Source organism: Dermacentor variabilis, chromosome 5 (genome assembly GCF_050947875.1).
Source record: "Dermacentor variabilis isolate Ectoservices chromosome 5, ASM5094787v1, whole genome shotgun sequence".
NCBI classification, from domain to species: Eukaryota; Metazoa; Arthropoda; class Arachnida; order Ixodida; family Ixodidae; genus Dermacentor; species Dermacentor variabilis.
Window position 1 is genome coordinate 23,174,163 of NC_134572.1, and position 19,383 is coordinate 23,193,545.

Sequence of the window (19,383 nt, forward strand, 5' to 3'; positions counted from 1 at the left end):
GACAAGACGAGGCGAATTTGTGGTTCAAAAACAGCACAGTATGCAGAAAAAAGTCGAGAAAAGATGAAAACTGCCTTTCCGTTGGCTGAACACAGCATCATAATTATACCACATTTATCGCACCTGAGGCGCGGGCACGAGGTAAATTTAGAAAGTCTTTCTACTCGGGCTACTCCATTTGAACATCCATCCTATCCCAGTAGATTTGTAAGGCCAAAGGTGCCATCATTACGGTACAAGGAATCACACGACTGAATAAAGGTACACATACAAAACGATCGCGAACAACCACGCTAGGAAGGCCCGCTGATCTACAAAAAAACAAGCTAGACGGAAGCCTTTTCTCGTTGGACAAGATCTTGGGACCATGGCCTCGCACGTCACTATGGCAGAAGGCCGCAAAAGCGCAGCTGCGATTTCTGAAGGCTACCGGACATAACGACTGCCTGTGATACAAAGCAGAGAAATTTCTCTACGTCAGTGATATCATCAGTGGTGTTTCTATACTTCTCTTCATCTTTCTCTCCACTTTCTCCTTACCCCAGTACCGATTAGCCAACATCCCTGCCGTTCATTTATCCTTCCCTCGTTCTTTCTCTTTACACACACACACACACACACACACAAACATATATATATATATATATATTTTTGCGATAATATGCATTCGTCAACTTACAAGATCGGCCGTTACCTCTCGAATTCAACGTCGCAATGGACCTTATTCAGGCAATCCCGCTGTGCCCCGTGGCACGCGGTGCACTAGAGGGAAAGAGTGTACAGTCAACCACAAAATTTTACGGCACGCCAGACCTGAGGAAAGCTGAACATGTGCACAGCCTCACAACAGAGCCTAGTACTCGCATATAGAACCTCTACTAGTAGATTAAAAAAAAAGACTGATTTTCGGTTTTGCTCTCTAGTACTGTCACAGGCTGCTCAGAAATTGAACGCTTTCTGTGATCCCGTGGTCCGTAAACTTTTGTGGTTGACTGAACGTCGAGAAAGCAGGCTCACTCGAGCACCCGAGCGAGCCGCTCTTCACGACGTAAGTACACACGCCCATAAGCACCTATATTTATTTCATTCTGTTACTTCAGTCTCTTTATTAAATATCTCTACGCAAGACATTGGAAAGAAGTAACGCCTGCTAGGCTGTAATCACCGAGCTGCCGCCCTTTCGCGGAGAGATAAGCTCCGCCGCAAACATATCGCCACCATTGTTTAAAACTCATCTTACAGAATGCTACGTTGCCGGACAGCACGTAAGCAAAGAGACTGTGGCTTCCTAAAGAAAAAGGGGTTCATGCATCTTCTCCTGCCGCTTCGGTGTTGCTTCGAGGTTGCTGCTTCGATGGGACAGTCTATTTGAAAGCGAATCTATTTAGCTGCACTGCTTCAAAAAAGTTAGCAGGGCATTTTTCTTTAGTTTTTGGCCACGTGCCGCAAAAGCACTGCAGCAGCATGGTTCAAACATTGAACCACTAATCGCAGCTAAGCGATATGCTTCATCACAGCACCTGCACAACGTCGCATAGCACATAAAAAATTAAATTTATCTCTCGGACGTTGCCCAGGCATTTATGACATATTGCACTTTACATTACCGCACAGCAAACATGGAACGGAATAAATTGTATTTATTAAGTTTTGTAAAAATTGTGCAAGGAACTGTGAAGCGACCTTCTCTTCCTCCACCTCGCATTAAAAAGTCATATAATTGTCCGAAGTAAAAAAAAACGGAATAATATACAAAGCGGACCATAAATCAAGTATACATGAAAGTCGTCTCTGCAGCTATTAGCATGGTACTGGGTTTAGTATTCAATCTGTACAATGTTTATAATGCTTTGGTCATCACCCAGAATTATATTCAGAGTCGAAGGGCGTGCGCACTAAATAGGTAAAGGAGGTTCCCAGCTGGGCTGTAACAAAAAAAGAAGACAGTGACACGCGGGAACACTAGACGGTTGGAATCGCAGACAGGCGAGTGGCCATCGGAGCTTAACAATAAACAACTCCTTTTTGTATGAGTTTGACGCTAACGGGCACCACCTTGTCAAATTTTCTTCAGTTATGACTGCTGAGAGGGGCTCGCACAAGGCACCAGTAAAGGAAGTGCGACCCCCGTCTCTGAGGCGTACACACATTTTCCATAAGTGCTTGCGCGGCCTTTGGTAGCACTCACGTGCCAGAAAAAGGTCTATGGGGTCGGGCGAAGCAGAGCCAATGCGACTGGAAGTCGCTGGCAAAGACATTCGCCGTACAGGAAACTTGGCCTCGTAATGACGATCGTAGTAGACACCACTAGCAGTTTTAAATCCACCGCAGTCTTCCTGCCACTTCTTTCACATGTCATCCATTTGAATTCTTGAGCAGCATGTCGGGTTAACAGCCTGGCTAATGTCATCCCCGAATCGCCATTAAACCCAAGAACGCTCTTTACAGTAGCCAGTTATTCTTTGATGCCTCACCAACGACGCAAAAGTGAGAATTTCTCTCTGGCTTCACTGCTGCTTTGCGACCTCATATTACGTTTTTCTTCCGTTACTCTAACTCCAACACATCCTCTATGTATGGCGTGTCCTGCTCAAGCTTACTCCTCTTCTTAATCTTAGTGTGAATACCACCACTAAATGTTAGTTCCCTAATTATTGCTGCTCTCTTTCCACCTCTTAGAGTTTCAAGTGAACATACACACTATGGTAATAAAGGCATCATAAAAAAGGTTAAAAAAATTGACCCACCAGCAGGCCATTTGCATTTTGGCTGTCACGTTGGAGCCAACAATTGAGTCAAGCTGGTTGATGTACAAGTACATACAATGCGAGGCAGGGTTCTGGCGAATACATTGCGCCGTCCGGAGATACACTGGAAACATACAAAGGTTATTTAAGGCGGTAGAGTTCATGGCGCAAAACAAATTTGAGAATTCTCACTGCATATTCATCTCTATTCAATATTAAGTATATGCAGAAAACATACTGCACCTTGGTATGAACGTCGTTTATTAACTAAACTTGATTTCTTTATCTGCATTTATTAAATTAGTGGGTACGCTGTTGTCCCCATTTCTATAAGATCGAAGAAGTAAAAATAATCATCATTGGTGAAATGAAAACAGCTTAAACTACATAGCACACCTTCTATAGTTTAACATAGTAGTCACCCATGTGCAAGGTACATAAATCGCGCGCGCTACAGCTTGAAATAGATGAAAATGGAAGCCTCTGCCGGGATTGAGGAAAGCAAATACTAAGAAGAGCGATTGCACGACCAGCAGAAGACGTTATGTCGCTGGGCCTGTAACCACGTCGGCTACACCTGCAAGCACAGAGTAACTGACACGCGTTCCCCCTTGACTTCATTTCAAACCAAACGGCATCGCCCTTTATTTACACATTACGTTGTATACACTGTGCACAGAAAGCACTAAACAATTTTTCTCACTGGTATCAGTTTCTACAAATATTTGCATGTATATCGATGGACAGTTTAATTTTTTCAGTGTGCTAATTTGATTGAATTGAATGTTGTTCCTATAATATGAGCTGATCAATTGACCACTTGGGCGACTTATTCTACTGACACTGGATTGACACTCAATTGTAACACCTACAACAAACGAACAAACTCGTTAAATAAACAAACAAATTAAACATACGAATTGCGGTTTCCACGCACATATATTTTATTGAGTTAGTCTTGCCAATGATTCAGCCTTTTCCACCCACAGCACAAGAAGAGCTGTGATGGCGCAGGCAAGGCAGAATACAAAAGCAGCACACAGGATGGTTCTCTTGATTTGTTCATCAAGCACGATCATCAGGCGATGCAGGAATGACGTACCAGCGCTCTTTTGCAGATGGTGGTTCTTGCAGAGGTCTTCGTAGGCGACCTTAAGACCTTCCATGGTGGCTTCTAGGAATGACCTCGCCCTGTCCGGACAACCCTCTGATTCCCTCATGATGCAGCCTCTCGCCTCAACCACTCTCCTGGAAGACCATGCGCACCACGCCGGAATACTTGAGCATCACGTCGTCAATGAATCTGCATGCTTACTTCCCAAAAGTGACTAAACTATAATTTCCAGGTTTTATTCTAAATATGAACGCAATGGATACATTTTTACACTTATATTTTGCAGTGCCAGAAACCTTTCTTCCCTGATGAAAAAATAACGGGAGTTTTAGAGGACTGGTGTTTTTAAGTACCATCTGAAAAGACAATTGTGTAAATTGAGCCTTGCCTGCATGGCGATATTTCCTGTGGCGAGCGGAAATTTAGAAGCCTCGGTTTTCTGTGGGCTTTTCTTTCAAATGCGTGCGATGATTTCGTGATATTTCCTTCTCCTTTGTCAGCTTGCATGGAAACTAGCTATCCATTCGGAATATGCATGCCCTTTTATACTGCCTAGTTTTATGCACCCCATGCGCACGATTACTTTTTTGACGAGTTTATTGCTCATAGACGTCTAGAAATATACAGATGAAGTAGAACATACAGGAAGAAGTGACTTAGTGAAAACAGTGTAATGGGACCTCATGCTATACCATGCATAACAGAAAGATAACACAGAAGCAATTGCAAAACGTATGAAAAGTATGTCTGTCGCACTGTGGTATTTCAACGTAACATAACAGGATAGACAGACAGACAAACAAGGAACTTTATTGATAATCTGAGAGTCTCCGATGCCCCCTTTTAGGGAGGTGATCAAGCCGCGGGCCTCTCCCCCGTTGGGACGGGAGGCCAAGCCTCACCGCCGCATCGTTGGCTCTCTGGTCAGCCCATTCTTGATTTGAAAGCTCGGATGCATAACAGTATTAGAACAATAAAATGTATCACTTCCTCACGCGTCCATATTTGTACTGTTTGATCGTACGCTGACCAATTTTAGCCTAAATGTATCCGTAGGCTTCAGTGATTTGAATGAGTTTCCATTTTGCTATTCATGTTCAGCAGTATTCAAAAGTTCCCAAGGATTAGCCTTATGACGACTCCCGTTGTTACAGCGAAGCGCATATAAAACCCTCAGCACAACATAGTTTTTCAAGGTGAGCAAGACTTTCCCCCTCAGATTCCACAGCTTTGCATTACCTCGCGCGAGTACCATAGGGGCCCCACCCAACCGGTCAATCGCACGCCTAGTGCTAAGAAATGTTGAAAGGCATCGTGTATTACATGCTCTGGTTAATGAAACAACCTGGAGGGATACAAATTGGCCCATTATATGCGCCAGTTGTGTTCTCAGATTACGAAAAACTTATCACGGCACAAGAAATATTGAATATATGAGCAAGTGTAACAGATTTATACGTGCTGCAGGCAGATGTCATGATTTGGCAAATCTGCACCCTTGTATATAATATTTCGCAATGCCTTCGGTTCTTTTGCAAGGTAACTATCAATATATTACGCCACGTAATCACCCCGAATATGATACCAGATGAACGTGGAACTGCATGGAAGGGATTTGAACATATTCTTACAACCAACTTTCAATAAATGTTACGCTGATTTGATATGGCCGTTGATTTGATATGGTCGATACGACGAAAGCCGCTCATGAAGTGCGGTTCAAACAACATTAAATTACAGGAAAATGAAAATGAAGTTGCTTTTATATCACACATGACGAGATGGTTACTTTATTTACGTACATGGAGGTCTTATTTCTGGTGTCTGATAGTGCCCTGTAAACAAACAAAAAATATATTTCTAGAGCGCATTGGGCGCCAATTTTTACGACGAGCGTCGGTGTAACCGAGTGAATGAACACAGCGACAGATGAAAGTGAACGCGGATCGCAGCGGAGGATACAAGACGCGAGGAGGAAAGCGGAGGAAGAGGGTGCCGCGGAACCATGATGTGGAAAGCGGAGGAGGAGGAGGGTATGGCTAAAGGGTGAAAAGAAAAGCGTATAGTGCGGTGGCGATAGCTACGAGATGGCGCCAGAGTAACGCGCGTCGTCTGGAAGGTCTGTCGACGGCGGTTGCTGTGAATCGCGCCCACGCGTCACCCATGCGCTGGCTCTCGCGATCTTCAGATTAGCGATGCAGTCCTGCCACACTTCGCTCCATTTTCAACGTGCCGCAAGAGGCAGACTGTCCGCGCCAGCGAATACATAACGAAATGAAAACACGTATAGAGCTACGCTCAAATTTTGCATTAGGGAGTATTGCAATCGTCGGTGAATTTTAAATGCGAAGATAGATAGATAGATAGATAGATAGATAGATAGATAGATAGATAGATAGATAGATAGATAGATAGATAGATAGATAGATAGATAGATAGATAGATAGATAGATAGATAGATAGATAGATAGATAGATAGATAGATAGATAGATAGATAGATAGATAGATAGATAGATAGATAGATAGATAGATAGATAGATAGATAGATAGATAGATAGATAGATAGATAGATAGATAGATAGATAGATAGATAGATAGATAGATAGATAGATAGATAGATAGATAGATAGATTTTCTACGTTTTGGAGCTCTCATAGTCGCTTTGTTAACTTGGTATGTACCAACATGGACATAGTATGACAAGAGTGTATGACGAACATAAATGATAGGTCATGATATGAACGTCATGACATGCGTGTCATGTAGGTCACGAAACAGCCGCCTACGCCGTAGCGCGTTCATGATCGTTTCGTTAACTTGGTAGGCTCCCCGCACACTGCTTCGCATAACATCGATTCCCACAGGGCGTGGGATCCGCCGAATTTCTTTCTAAAACACTGTTCTAGTTAAGCTGTCTTTTTTAAAGTGATCCATTCCATGTGCTCGGAGCTTTGTTGGCCGCCTTTAGCTCCTCGTTTTAAGCCGTCAACATTCCCACGGAAGCGTTCAAAAACTGACGCTCTTCGCCAATTCAATTGCCCCCTTTATACTGCTGACGGCAAAACAAGGTTCGGCATGAAATTTCGCATGAACATTGACAGTAACACGTTCGAATACATCATCCAGCTTTCCTTTGAACGCATGTTCTACTCGATCAATGGGCTTTGCAAATATTGTGGTTGTGGGTATCTCGGTAACAGCAGCAGCAGCAGTAATGGCAAAGATATATGTCTAGCTAGAGAAAGTGCAAGCCAACCAACCTGTAGGTATAAAGCAAGACGCTTAGCAGGCTTGTAACTGCCACACCGCTGCTACTACTGCGAAGAGTGCAGGAGCTTCTCAGTGGGTGGCCGTAACACCTCTTCCGAGACAGAGCAGGCTCAGGAGAGTGAGACCCTATCAGGTGACCGTGGCCGATGGTTTACCAGATATTGTCAGGCGTAGCCGCGGGTTTACCAGTTGTGGCTGTGGTAGCAGATGGTACATACCGGGTCACCTTTATAGCTCGTTCGAGACAGAGCAAACGCAAGCGCAGGAAGGTAAGACCCTATCAGCTGTCCGTGGTAGAGTGATCCAGTACGATGTGGCGCAGCCGCTCGTTTTCCAGGCGTGGCTGTGGTAGCGGATTGCAGATACCTGTAGGTGTAAAGCAAGAAGCTTAGCAGGCTTGTAACTTCCGTACTGCTGCTGCCGCTGAGAAAAGCGCAGGAACTTGTCAAAGGCTAACCTTTATAGCTCTTCCGAGACAGAGCAAGCGAAGGACGGTTTGACCCTATTAGCTGTCCGTGGTAGAGCAATCCAGCACAATGTGGCACAGCTGCTGGTTCACCAAATATGGCTGTGGTATCGCATGGTACATCGCGGGCCAACTTTATAGCTCGTTCGAGACAGAGCAAGCGCAGGCGCAGGAGGGTAAGACCCTATCAGTTGTCCGTGGTACCGCGATACCGTACTATGTGGCGCAGCTGCTGGTTTTCCAGGTGTGGCTATGGTAGCGGATGGTAGATGCCTGTAGGTGCAAAGCAGGACACTTAGCAGGCTTCTAACTGCCGCTCCGCTGCTACCGCTGCGAAGAGCGCAGGAACTTGTCAACGGGTGGCCTTTATAGCTCGTCCGAGACAGAGTAGGCGCAGGTGCGGTGAGACCCTATCGCCTGTCCTTGGTAGAGCGTTCCCGTACGTTGTGGCGCAGCCGCAGGTTTACCAGATACGTCAGTGGTAGCGCATGGTAGATAACTGTAGGTGCAAAGCAAGAGGCTTAGCAGGCTCATAACTGTGCTGCTGCCGCTGCGAAGAGCGCAGTAGCTTGTCAACGGGTGGCCTTTGTAGCCCGTCCGAGACAGAGTAGGCACAGGACAGTACAACTCTTTCAGCTGTCCTTGGCAGAGCGGTACCGTACCTTGTGACGCAGCCGCGGGCTTACCAGACACGGCTGTATCGCATGGTAGATAACTGTAGGTACAAAGCAAGAAGCTTAGCAGGCTTGTAATTGTTGCACTACTGCTGCCGCTGCCAAGACTAGCTACCCTTATCGGTGTACAGGCTGCTCGCCTTGTTTTCTACGCAGTTACTCAGCGATAAAGCAAATGATACCTAAATATCCCACATTGCAACAAATATGCATCATGAAGTGTGCAAGTGATTTAATATACCAGATCTTTTAACCTTTCTGTGCCTACTTTTCTTACCTTTGAGTCAGAATCGTATGTATGCTTCAAGTGCACTGCCAACTACGTCCTTGAGATGATCGCCGGGTGTTGATGACGGTGATTCTCATACTATGGCACATACCCACATCGGGGGATAAGCAAAGAAGCGGGTGGTACACTTAAAATAAACAAGAAGGAACGAAGAAGTGCAAGGCAATGCAAGAGTTGTCACATCACGTTTCGTAGCCCGGGTTCGCGAGAGCACATGCGCGCGCGCCAGTTCCGTTATGCCAAAGACGCAGGAATGAAATGGCTAAATTTATAGCATTTCATTAACCGCTTCACCAAACCTTCCCTTTAAATAGATTCGGAAATGTGCGTTCGGTATGCATGACTTTCATTTTCTTGCTTATTGGAAGAGCTCCCGCTTTACTTTTGCAATCTAATGTCCTCCGAATATCAGTCTTCTCACAAATCGTAAAATTAGTCTGCTCATGAGCCTATATTAAGAGGAAGTTTAGCTCGGGTCCAACTCCGACGCGGCCTATTCAAATACATGTGAAAACGCAAAAACGTTTTTCTGAAATAATCCCTGGACCGATTTTAATGAAATTTGTTGCACTTGAGAGAGCAAGGTACATTCCAGTAACTGTTTGTCGCGGAATTTCTATTTAAGCCCTGAATTTTGTTAAAAATATTTTCAAAAATTCGAAAGCTGGAAAAAAGTAGAAGCACGAAGTTTACAGATTCATAGCTCTGCAGAAAAAACAGATATCTCGGTTCTGTAAACGGGATCCATGAGATCGTTTAAAGCAGAAAAATTCGATACGTCATTTTATATCTTACATGAATTTGCTACGTTGGTTACAAGGGTTCTGCAAAAGCTATATTTCCATATTACAATTTCTTTTTAGATTCATGTGTAACATATAAATTTTGTCCGCTTTAGATGTACTATTAGGTGCAATTCACGGAATTGTATTATCAATTTTCGTCGGTGAGTTACGCTGTTGCAAACTTGATATTTTTGTTTCTGAGAATTTTCCATTTTGGCAATTTTTAATAAAACATTGACGACCGAAATCGAAAATTCGAAACCAACAGTCACTGCATTTTATGTTTTTCTTTTAAATTCAACAAACTTTGTCAAATTTAGTGCACTGGTTGTGGAGAAAAACGAATTCTCCTTTTACATGTATTTAGATAGAAGCACCCGAGCTAAAGGTTCCTCTTAACCTCCAAAGTTTTGATAACTAGGCAAATAAGTAAGCACTGAAGTGCCTAAGAAACAAATGTTTCTTTTTTGCGAGAATGAAACTCCTTGTTTTTATAAATTGCCAAAAAATGCCACCATATGGCAGCAACGCATTTTGGAAGCCGCTGCATTTCGCCTTAATTGCTTGCCGTCCGTTGTCAAGCTTTTCTAAGAAAAAACACGCTTCGGCTCGGCACTTAAGCCACTGGCATAGCCCTCATGAAAGAGGCCGAATGTTCTAAATTCTGTGTGTGACAATAGTGTCTCTTACAATAATCGATTCACCGCAAAATCATAATCTGTTCCTATATCGCTCCTGCCTTGCCGAAGTGCGCCAACATCGAAGGCTTGCACTGTGTTTCTCTTCCCGTCACGGAATTTGTTGTTCTGTATCCTCCTGCTACGCCTCCCTGTCTTTAGTACGCAATGCGACTTACCGTGTGACACCTCCCATTTGTTGCCATCTCTTCTACGCACTGCAGTTACACGGCCGTAATTCTCTTCACCTTCCTAATTTCATCTCGAGCGTTCCCAACTTAATTTTCTTTCCTAATCAGTGTTGCTCACTACCTGGTGCTTTTCATCTGGCATCGCCAAGCGGTCCCTAAAGCGAACAGATTTATTTTACTCTCTCGCCCGTTTCCGCGGTTGTCGGTGGCGTTTGGTCCTTCACCGCCGATGCAACGGGCACGGGGCCTCGGGCAAAGGAGTTGCAGGACGCGCTCGTCACGGAATGCCAGCTGTTGTAGCTCTTTGAGACGCATGTGCTGTCGCGCGAAAGCTTTGAGGCCAATGCAGCGCTGGACCGGTCAGGAAGGCCAAACCGCCTCTACTCCCACCACCCTCCCTCGTTGCATCTGCGGGAAAGGCCTACGGCAGCGGGAGAGAAGGATGGTTGTCTTCGTTCACTCCGCTGCTCGAGCCGCTGGAGACAGCCCACACATTGCGAATTTTATATGTATGACCGCTTACGCTATCTATGCGGATGGGTACGTTAATAGCTCTTTGCGAAATTATGTAATGGAACGACAGACGCCACCTAGTTATCGTCACAGCAAAAAATATGCATCTTCAACTGCTTCACTTCTTTAATAAGCTGAATAGCTTTCTAGAAGTGTTCGGCTCCTCGCTTGCTTTGTCAATCACCGTCGATGTTTTCCGCACAACCTTTTGTCGGTTTCTGTCAGCCGCTTGCCCCACGAGTGAGGGGTGGTCCAAGTTATCGTTTGTATATATATATATATATATATATATATATATATATATATATATATATATATATATATATATAGTTTTTGTCTCAAGCTGTCAGGGACCATCGCTTGAACCTGTGGGAGTGGCTGCTAGATTCATTCCATTGCAAATTACTACCTAAATATGTTAGGATGGGAGAAATATGGCAGGAAGCCCACCGATACGAACGTGCAAAAGTGCGACAGCTGCTCGGTGCTCAACGGAAGGAAGGCCGGGTCCCCTTTGGAGCTGTCGTACACTCCCTTCACGCATCGGTCCACGCTCTCCGGTTGGCACGCATCGGCAACCCCAAACGCCGACAGCACTGGTGATGGACAACATCATGGAAGGCAAAGTGTAGAGCTGTTATTTATAAATTGTATTTACGAAAGGAATGGCGCGTTAAAGAGTAATAATACAATGCCTGGTTTCCGCCAAAAAGCGACTGCGAAAATAACTCTTATAGTATCTTGCAATCTCCGCGCCTCATCATGTGAGGCTATCGCCTCCTTTTTCCGGGGATACGCAGGAGAGAAAAAGTAATTCTCCTAGTTCTGCGTCTGAATTGCGCTACCAGCCAAAGCAACATCGAACTGCCGCTGTTTTTTTTTTTTTGTTCAAAGGTATACTTATCCAGACAACTGAGCCCTTAACGAGCCATGTATCCCGGCTACTATACCACACCTCTCCTATGTTTCATCGCTTTGTGTGAACACCTTGCTGCCACAGTTGATAAATAGGACACTGGGTTGTTGAGTCTAAACCTTCGCGGAAACTCACCTGCTGCAGCAAGGAAAATGGTGACGAAGCTGCTCATGTTCTGAGGCAGATTGCAATACTGTTCTACCTTCGCTACTAGCTCTTTGTCCTTCACATGCAGGAAGTAAGACGTCTTCTGAGTCGTCGAAAGCCGCAGATCCGATGCCCACGAGTCCCAAGCAGGGCTCTGTTCACACGAGCCGCCGTTGAGGTGGCGCGGTCGCGTTGGAAACCGATACTCGAGAGAGTGCGATACATTTACCGGAATTGGCGATGTACTGGTACATCCCTGCTCTCACCGACAGTGACGGCCATAGAGTACGACGAGTGATTGTCTCATGTAGAAGCTTTCGTACGGGTGTGCATTTGTTGCATTCTAAAATACACATGTCGCACAAATTTATGCGCATAGACTGTACAAAATTAATATTTTTCAAGCTTATTTTTCTCCTTGTGGAACACTTAATATATTTTAGGCATCCTTTCATCTTTGTGTCGGTGTATGTGTGTATTGTATTGTGTGTATGTGTGTATGTGTGTATATGTGAGTATTGTGTATGTGTATGCGTGTGTCTCTTCCCCGGCTTACTACACGCATTATTTATGTTCATTGAGTAACCTTGCACTTAATTGCGCCCTTTGATCTGTGTTCTCCATCTTTTCGTGTTGTCATGGCCTTTGCTCTGTTGTGAAAAAGAAGTCTAGTTATACGCAGTCCTTCAGTAGAATGTTCCGCGTGTCAATCCTATAATGTAACTTTTCCTTTTATATTATAACACTTTAATTTTTTAATACAACGCTCATATATCCCACTATCTTTATTCTTCTTTTTTCGAGGGGGTGGGCGCTTTTATTTCATTTCAATCAATTCGCATCGTTATTTTAGCGCCACGGCTGCGAAAAACTTCCGACCCGTCTTTATTATGTCCTCGCAGGCGCGGGAGACATCTGGTTCAGCTGGCACGGAAGCGCAAGTATTGATTACTTCTCCGTGACAAGGAGTATGGCCGACGTCATTGGTTCACGCTTTGCCCTCGAGGCAGTCTGTCAGCGGCAGCATGGCTAATGATCTCAGAGACGCTGAATAAATGACGGCCGACGGGGAAAGGTTCCGATGATCCATTGAATTCTTCCAGAGGGCGCAACCGCACGAGGATCGAAAATGCAACAAAGTGTGATGGCTCGGCACGTTTGCGACTAAATCGGGAGAAAACATAGGCTAGTAGCAACAATGCAAAGTTCATATTTTTCAGAAGCATTTCTAACCTTGACTATACGGACTTGATGTACAAAAGAATGTAGTGTGTTAGTCTTTGCAATATGTAAGTTTTCATTTATTTGTAATTCGTGCGCGGTGAACATAAACGAGTTTGTTTTCATCAAAATACAGGTGCTTTCACGAAACTTTTGAAAGGCGCAAATCAGCCTGCACTATGGCAATACGGGAATCACTAGATGGCGCACTTGAAAAACATGGGACGAAAGTCTCGGTTCCGAGAGGAACCATTTATTTTTTTTTCAGAGACCAGAATTGCTGCATAATTAGATTTTTTTTTTTATTGTACAAAATTTTTATGAAAAGGCTATAAGCGTGGCGAACATTGGGTTTTCTTTTTCAGAATGGTTCCTAGCCGAGACTCGCGTACTCGTTCACTAATAACGTGAGTTTTGAAAGAATTATTAACAAAAATTTGTTTAGCTAAATTGCTGTTGCTTTGGGGGCAGTTTCTTGAATTTCAAATTTGGACGCAGTCAAATTTCAAGGCATCCCTATTTCCGGGGAATCTTTAAGATCACGCCTAACTCGAGGTAGTTATCATTGATTTTAAGTGCTCAATCCATGCAATATCCAAACAGAGCCCCGGGAATGCAGAAACGGCGCCTCCGCCATCATAATATCACGTCAAACGGAAACGCCCCGTGACGAAAGCACGACGTAAATCTGAATGAAACTGCCAGTGGCGGCAGACACTAATACGGCACGTTTTGCCTGGCAATCATCTGCCACGGCCTGCCATATAAGCATTTGCCGTGGCATGCCATCATTCAAACTTCGCCACACCTTTCGTCATGAGTCGTTTCCGTCTAACGCGCAGTGGGACTCGCTCGGTTTCCATATTACCTGGGTTGAGCGCTAAAATTTGATTAGCATCAATTCGAATTAGATGCGATTGTCAAGATATCTATAAGATGGGAATGCATTAAAATGTAACTGCATCCAAATTTCTTATTTATGTAACTGTGCCCAAGGCTGTAAGAAAGAAAAGCGAAGTAATGATTGTTCGTCATTAGTCTTCTGAAACACATTCTTAGCGCCTAGCTCAGGAACTTCTCAGCAAGAACAACACGTTTACTGAGCTGATACTTTTTATATGAATTGTATAGATTAAAGAACACCCCGTAAAAGTCGGAAACAATACAAAACGTAAGATTTCAGGCCGGTCAACTTTGTGTGTCCTTTAATGATTTTCTTAGCCTCTCATTCATGTGAACAGCTCCGCCTGTACTCTTGTTAGATCTATGGCACTCGTTTATTCGCTTCTTTGTCTGCTTCCTTGCTTCCTTGCTTGCTTGTTTGTTTGTTTGTTTGTTTGTTTGTTTGTTTGTTTGTTTGTTTGTTTGTTTGTTTGTTTGTTTGTTTGTTTGTTTGTTTGTTTGGTCGGTTGCGTGCTCTGTCTGAAATGAGCGGAAGTCATTATAGGGGTGATTTTCTTTTAGTAAGTGGTTTTCTGCGGTTATTGATGTAGACGGTCGAGGAAAGAAACGATACAGGACGAACGCTACTGAAATATGTTTATTCGGAAGCATGTAATGTATGGGCAGCACATAGGTGCTGAAGGTGCAAAAGAAAAAAGCATACAAAAAGGAGAAACTGAGAATAAGATGACATGGTTCAAGTATCCTAAGCAGAGGACAATTGGCAGCCTAATGGGCACGTTTCGCACAGCTCAAGACTCTTCTTCATATAAGCCACGTGAGCAATTTATCTGGTTCTTTCCCTTCGTCTTCTTTTTTCTTTTTAGGAGGGAGGGGCGTAGAGAACTAAATTGCGCTCACATGCTCGTATGCCGCCGCATTACTTTATAACGAGGTAAAACGATGCAAAAGCACCCAGCGCACCGCCAAAAGCGACCGCGAGAGGTTGTTCTATGTCGCGTAATCATGAACGAGGTGACAGCTGCAGCTGTCGACGTTAATCCATCTTTGCTGCCATCATGCACGCCCATGTAGCGCTGTAACAGCTCTTATCAGTGTTTAGCATGCCGACGGAGCGCTTCGATTTGGTACCATGCTCGTCGCTGGCATTACGCGGCGGGCATTGCGCGTAATGTCGGAGGCTTGCTTCACGAAAGCTGATAAGCAGAGTGGCAGAACTGTGACCGGGAACACTAGCGGGGCCTGCATTTTGTAACGTTCCACTTCATTCTCCTTCTTTATCACCCGCTACGCGGAGTGGTCGATTCCCGGGGCTTGTACTATTTAACGATTTATTCCGTTTGTCATTCTTATCCTTCGCACCAAACACCAGATCTAGGCGATAACGACGGCGCGGCTTCGCCTGAGATGATGAGGAAAGGTAAACAGAATGGAAAACGAAATGCCTTGTCATGAAAACGGCCTCAGTGCATGCGGAGAAAGCTCGTTGACTGCACGTGTATGGCAGTTTATCGCGGCCACGACTGGACTGAGCATAATTACGTTGAAGAATTACGTACGAGAAAGCGCGCACAGTGCGAGCCGTGCGCTGTCCCCGCTTCGTGGCGGCTTGTAGGGTCCCGACTGACCAGACTTTCGACCAACGCTGCGTCCCCGGAGCGCAAGCGAACGCGGTAATCGGCGGCGTCGGGAGCGTGGTGTGCGAGACGGCAGCGGCCGGTTGCAGTGCGCGCGCTGCCAACGCGGCAGCGCGTCCGGTTTGGAGCGTTGCCAGGTGGCCGACAGCTCGTAGAAGTTTTGAAATGCTACATCAGACGATACTCCGTTCCACGCATAGCAGTCAACGCTGTGGAGGCTGGAGAGACTTCTTGCACTGGTTTCGTTCGCACTTGGAGATAGTTCGATGTTTTGTGACCGCAGTTGTGCGCAAATGATTTTTATATAGGCTCAGTATTGAATGAAACAAGTTTTAATCCTCAGAAACAAACACACTGCGGTATACGACTGCTAATGCGTCGTTTTAGATCATTTTTATTCTATTTTTTTCGGGTTGTTTATTTGCAGCCCGTCGCGACGAGCCTTACGTGCCTGCTCGCGCGAGCAAACGCTGTTGGCTAGCAGCGAAGCGTGGACGGAATGCACGGAGTGATAGCTTTTCTTGGCCGACCTTCTTGCGTAGATTCCACAAATTGACTGCTATGTATGTAACGGAGTATAGCAACGTCGCGGGCCTCCAGCCTTTAGCGTAATCAATAGGACTTGTTGTTGGGCAAGTTGGTTCCTACTGCGACGGAAAAAAATGCACTGTACGGAATTCAAGACGAGGACGTAGAGTCTCTCACTACGTCCTTGTATTGAATCATGCGCAGTCCATTTTTCCCCGCTTTAGCCTAAACAGCGTGAAGTTCAGTATATTCTCATTCTGAACTGTTGGATGTTTGTTACAATTACTGAAATAAAATGTTTGCTCCCTTGGAAGGAGACTTGAAGTGCGTTTGTTTTTAAAAATGATTCATGGAAATTACGATTACTTCATTATATTGATTAATTCGTTATAACATACTTCGTTACATCGTATTTTGCACGTAAATCAACAAGGTGTCGCTAACAAAAATAAATCATTGCTTTTATTTCGGCTACATGCTTGGAAAGAAGTGTTTTAGCTTTCATGTGACCTGAAGGGCTCGGACACCTTCCATGTAAACCAAAAGCTATGGCTGGTGTCTTCCATATAGGCTCCGCAGGGCGGTGGATAGAACGCAACGTCCGCAAGCCGTGTTCTTGGGCCGGCTGAGGCGAGCGCTTGCGCGTACGCGTCATCCGGCGTTCCATCAGCAGCGCCACGCGCTCTACGAGTTGTGGTCGACCAAAGGATCTGCCGCCGCGGTCAGCTCGTCCTTTGAAGGCGTGCCCAGAAGGATGTCCTTCGTTCCGAGCACAGCCAGTAAAACGTTCCTTACCAGGTCTGGAACGTCGAAAAGTGACATCGAAAAATTATTTATGTAACATTGGGTAACGCCCTATTTGATGGCAAACTGCGACTTCAGGGCCAAGTGTCTGTTTATTATCGATAGGTAAAATGCCCTCAGAACATCTATCAGCCGATTGTAAGAAAAAAGTGACTTCAGCCATGTACATTTTGTGAGATAATATTAATGGCCGGCATAAAGAACACCATTGTAACATTGCGTGTTCATGGCTACGTAATATGCACTCCGTTCTTGGTCACCAAGTTGTAGAATAGTGCTCTAGGGTAGGTATCCTACTTAATCTTACAGTACTGACTTGGTTCAAACAGCATAATGCAGCAAGAACAACATACAGAAACAGAATGCGACTCGTGACTGACCAGTTTCCCCATTCTTCTTCAACTAGGAAGCTTTCCTTCTGAGAAACCCGTGTGGGTTTGCTTTGTAGCGTCGTGCTGCGATCAAGTGGATGCTAATTTTCCCTTTCAAGACTTACTAGTATCTTAGGTTTAGGCAGCCGTATGTACGTCTCTACGGAACAAGCCAAAATGAGCCAACTAGCTCAGGAACAGCCTCTTCCACATACAGTAGTATCATCTCAAGCTTTGTAATATTTTCCTTCCTATATTGTTTCGCAATAACTTTTTGGCCTTCAAGCTATCAGGTCCATCGCTGTGGGTGAATGTTTGCATAGCTCTTCAAAGCAGTTTTCGGAACGTTGAAGCCACGAAAAGAAGGGGGGGGAAACGAAATTTCCTGTGAATTTGTTTGCAGAGCATTAGATAAAACAGAGTCATTGAGGGTGGGGTACTAACCATTATTTCATTCATCAACAATGAGTCCTTTCTAGACGCCTAAACCGCAACAAAAATAAATTTTCGTCATTCTACGTCAAAAAAGAATTGTATATTAGCTGCATAATTCCTGGGGCTTTTTGTGAATGATTTAACCCTCGGTACACCGGCTTTGTATTAATGTATACGGGCTAACAGCGCTGCAACTGTGACGGTAGGAAACTGCCATCTCGCAGACTCCAGAGATGCTTCGGGGAACTTAATCCCAAATCAACAAATGTATACAACGCTTCAAAGTAGTTTTCTCACATTAAGCAATACGCTGTTTACCATGGAGAAGCATAACTACGTTAGCCTGAGGTTCTCGGAGGTTTACTGCAGAACTGATTAACGTCGGTTTCCATAATTATAAATCCATCCTTCAGCGTACCGGCATCTTCCATAAGGCACAACGTACCACGGTAGAAACTCAAAGACGAAACCGCAGTAGCCCAGTCTCAAAGCTCAGTTTGGTTGCTAAGTTGTAGATGACCTCATAATATGTTTCAGTACACTTTCATGTTTCGAAATGATGACTTCGATCTATGCATCTGAGACTGTCGACAGAAATGGTGTGATTCCCACAACGAAGCTGTTGCGGAGGCATGCACGTTGACAGCGTCAAATACTTCAGAATAACGTCGCCGCATTCTAGATTGCCTGACAAAACACAATGCCTCACCTTCTTGAAATATTGAGAATGCATTCGTGTTATTTGTTCACGGAGTGCAAAATGCACCCTTGCAAGATACGGCGCTCTCGAAAGTATTGCGGAGTTCAATTTCCTCAAGAAACGACTATCTGGTTAAATAAAAAAATTGGATGGTTAACATTTCCAAGCAACACACGGGCTGTGGAAGACGCCGTAGGGGAAGACTTCTAAATAATTTCTAGCAGCATTAATTTATTTAACGTGCACCGGAAGGACAGTACACGAGCGTTTTTTTTCTTTATTCCGCCCCAACAGGATTGCAGCTACTCGGGCCGGGAGTCGAACCCATTACCTCGAGCTCAGCAGGAGAACATCACAACCACTGCGAAGCCGCGGCTGGTGACATCACAGAAACGCCATGAACGATGACGAAACACGGAGAACGGACTTACGAGCAACAAAAATGTCCCCTCTCCATATTTCGAAGTTGTTCGCAGGCTGATTTTGTCGTTTATAGTCACCGACTCGCCCATGTGCCAACTCTATGAGAAACAAGTGATCCAAGCAAACAAAAGGCCGAGTTTCAATCAGGTTTGGGAGCTGCTTTCGTGCTTACAAAGTACTTACAAACATTGACAAATGAGAATAGGAAATATTTAGAGAGAGAGAGAGAGAGACAACTTCATGTAGTCGCCTGCAGAACGACACCATGACTAAATGGCGCCGTGACGCGGGCCCTGACGTCTTCTCAGCGGGTGGTCTCTACTCAACTCCAGCGCGTGTTACTCCCGCGGTTGGTCGCCCTGTGGGGCAACGTTCCGTCGGTTTCGCTCGGCCTTTGTCTTTCAAGAGCCGCCGAGACCTGCTGGACGGCCCAGGTTTGGCTTTCGTGGTCGTAGCATTCCGCCGCAGCCGCGAGTCGCGGAGGAATCGTTGTACTTGTCGAAGCCTCATTGGGGAACTTGGTGCAATCCCATAGGATGTGCGTCAGGGTGGCCCTCTCCCGCTGGCACAC

General features: G+C 45.0%; 2 protein-coding genes across 9 annotated transcripts in view; one reads left to right on the forward strand and one right to left on the reverse strand.

The window, feature by feature from the left end:
• The window catches only part of LOC142582352 (uncharacterized), a 35,212-nt gene extending 16,189 nt beyond the window's left edge, over nucleotides 1–19,023 (forward strand). For 2 of the 6 annotated variants that reach the window (XR_012828418.1, XR_012828415.1), the window contains exon 2: nucleotides 18,684–19,023. Coding sequence is in view for 1 of the 6 variants with exons in the window: in XM_075691965.1 (XP_075548080.1) it covers nucleotides 4,006–4,071; nucleotides 12,693–12,727; nucleotides 16,659–16,877; nucleotides 18,684–18,771 (408 nt within the window). In the remaining 5 variants the exon portion in view is untranslated. Of the gene's footprint in view, nucleotides 1–3,865; nucleotides 4,072–11,878; nucleotides 12,274–12,692; nucleotides 13,325–13,376; nucleotides 13,419–16,658; nucleotides 16,878–18,683 lie in introns of those variants that run through there. The other 4 variants (XM_075691965.1, XR_012828419.1, XR_012828416.1 and 1 more) reach the window with 4 other exon arrangements.
• The window catches only part of LOC142582351 (uncharacterized), a 61,463-nt gene that overhangs the window by 301 nt on the left and 41,779 nt on the right, over nucleotides 1–19,383 (reverse strand). For all 3 annotated transcript variants that reach the window (XM_075691962.1, XM_075691964.1, XM_075691963.1), the window contains exons 5-7: nucleotides 11,188–11,323; nucleotides 3,850–3,995; nucleotides 2,748–2,871 (exon numbers count right to left, since the gene is read on the reverse strand). In XM_075691962.1, the coding sequence (XP_075548077.1) occupies nucleotides 2,748–2,871; nucleotides 3,850–3,995; nucleotides 11,188–11,323 (406 nt within the window). The remainder of the gene's footprint in view (nucleotides 1–2,747; nucleotides 2,872–3,849; nucleotides 3,996–11,187; nucleotides 11,324–19,383) is intronic.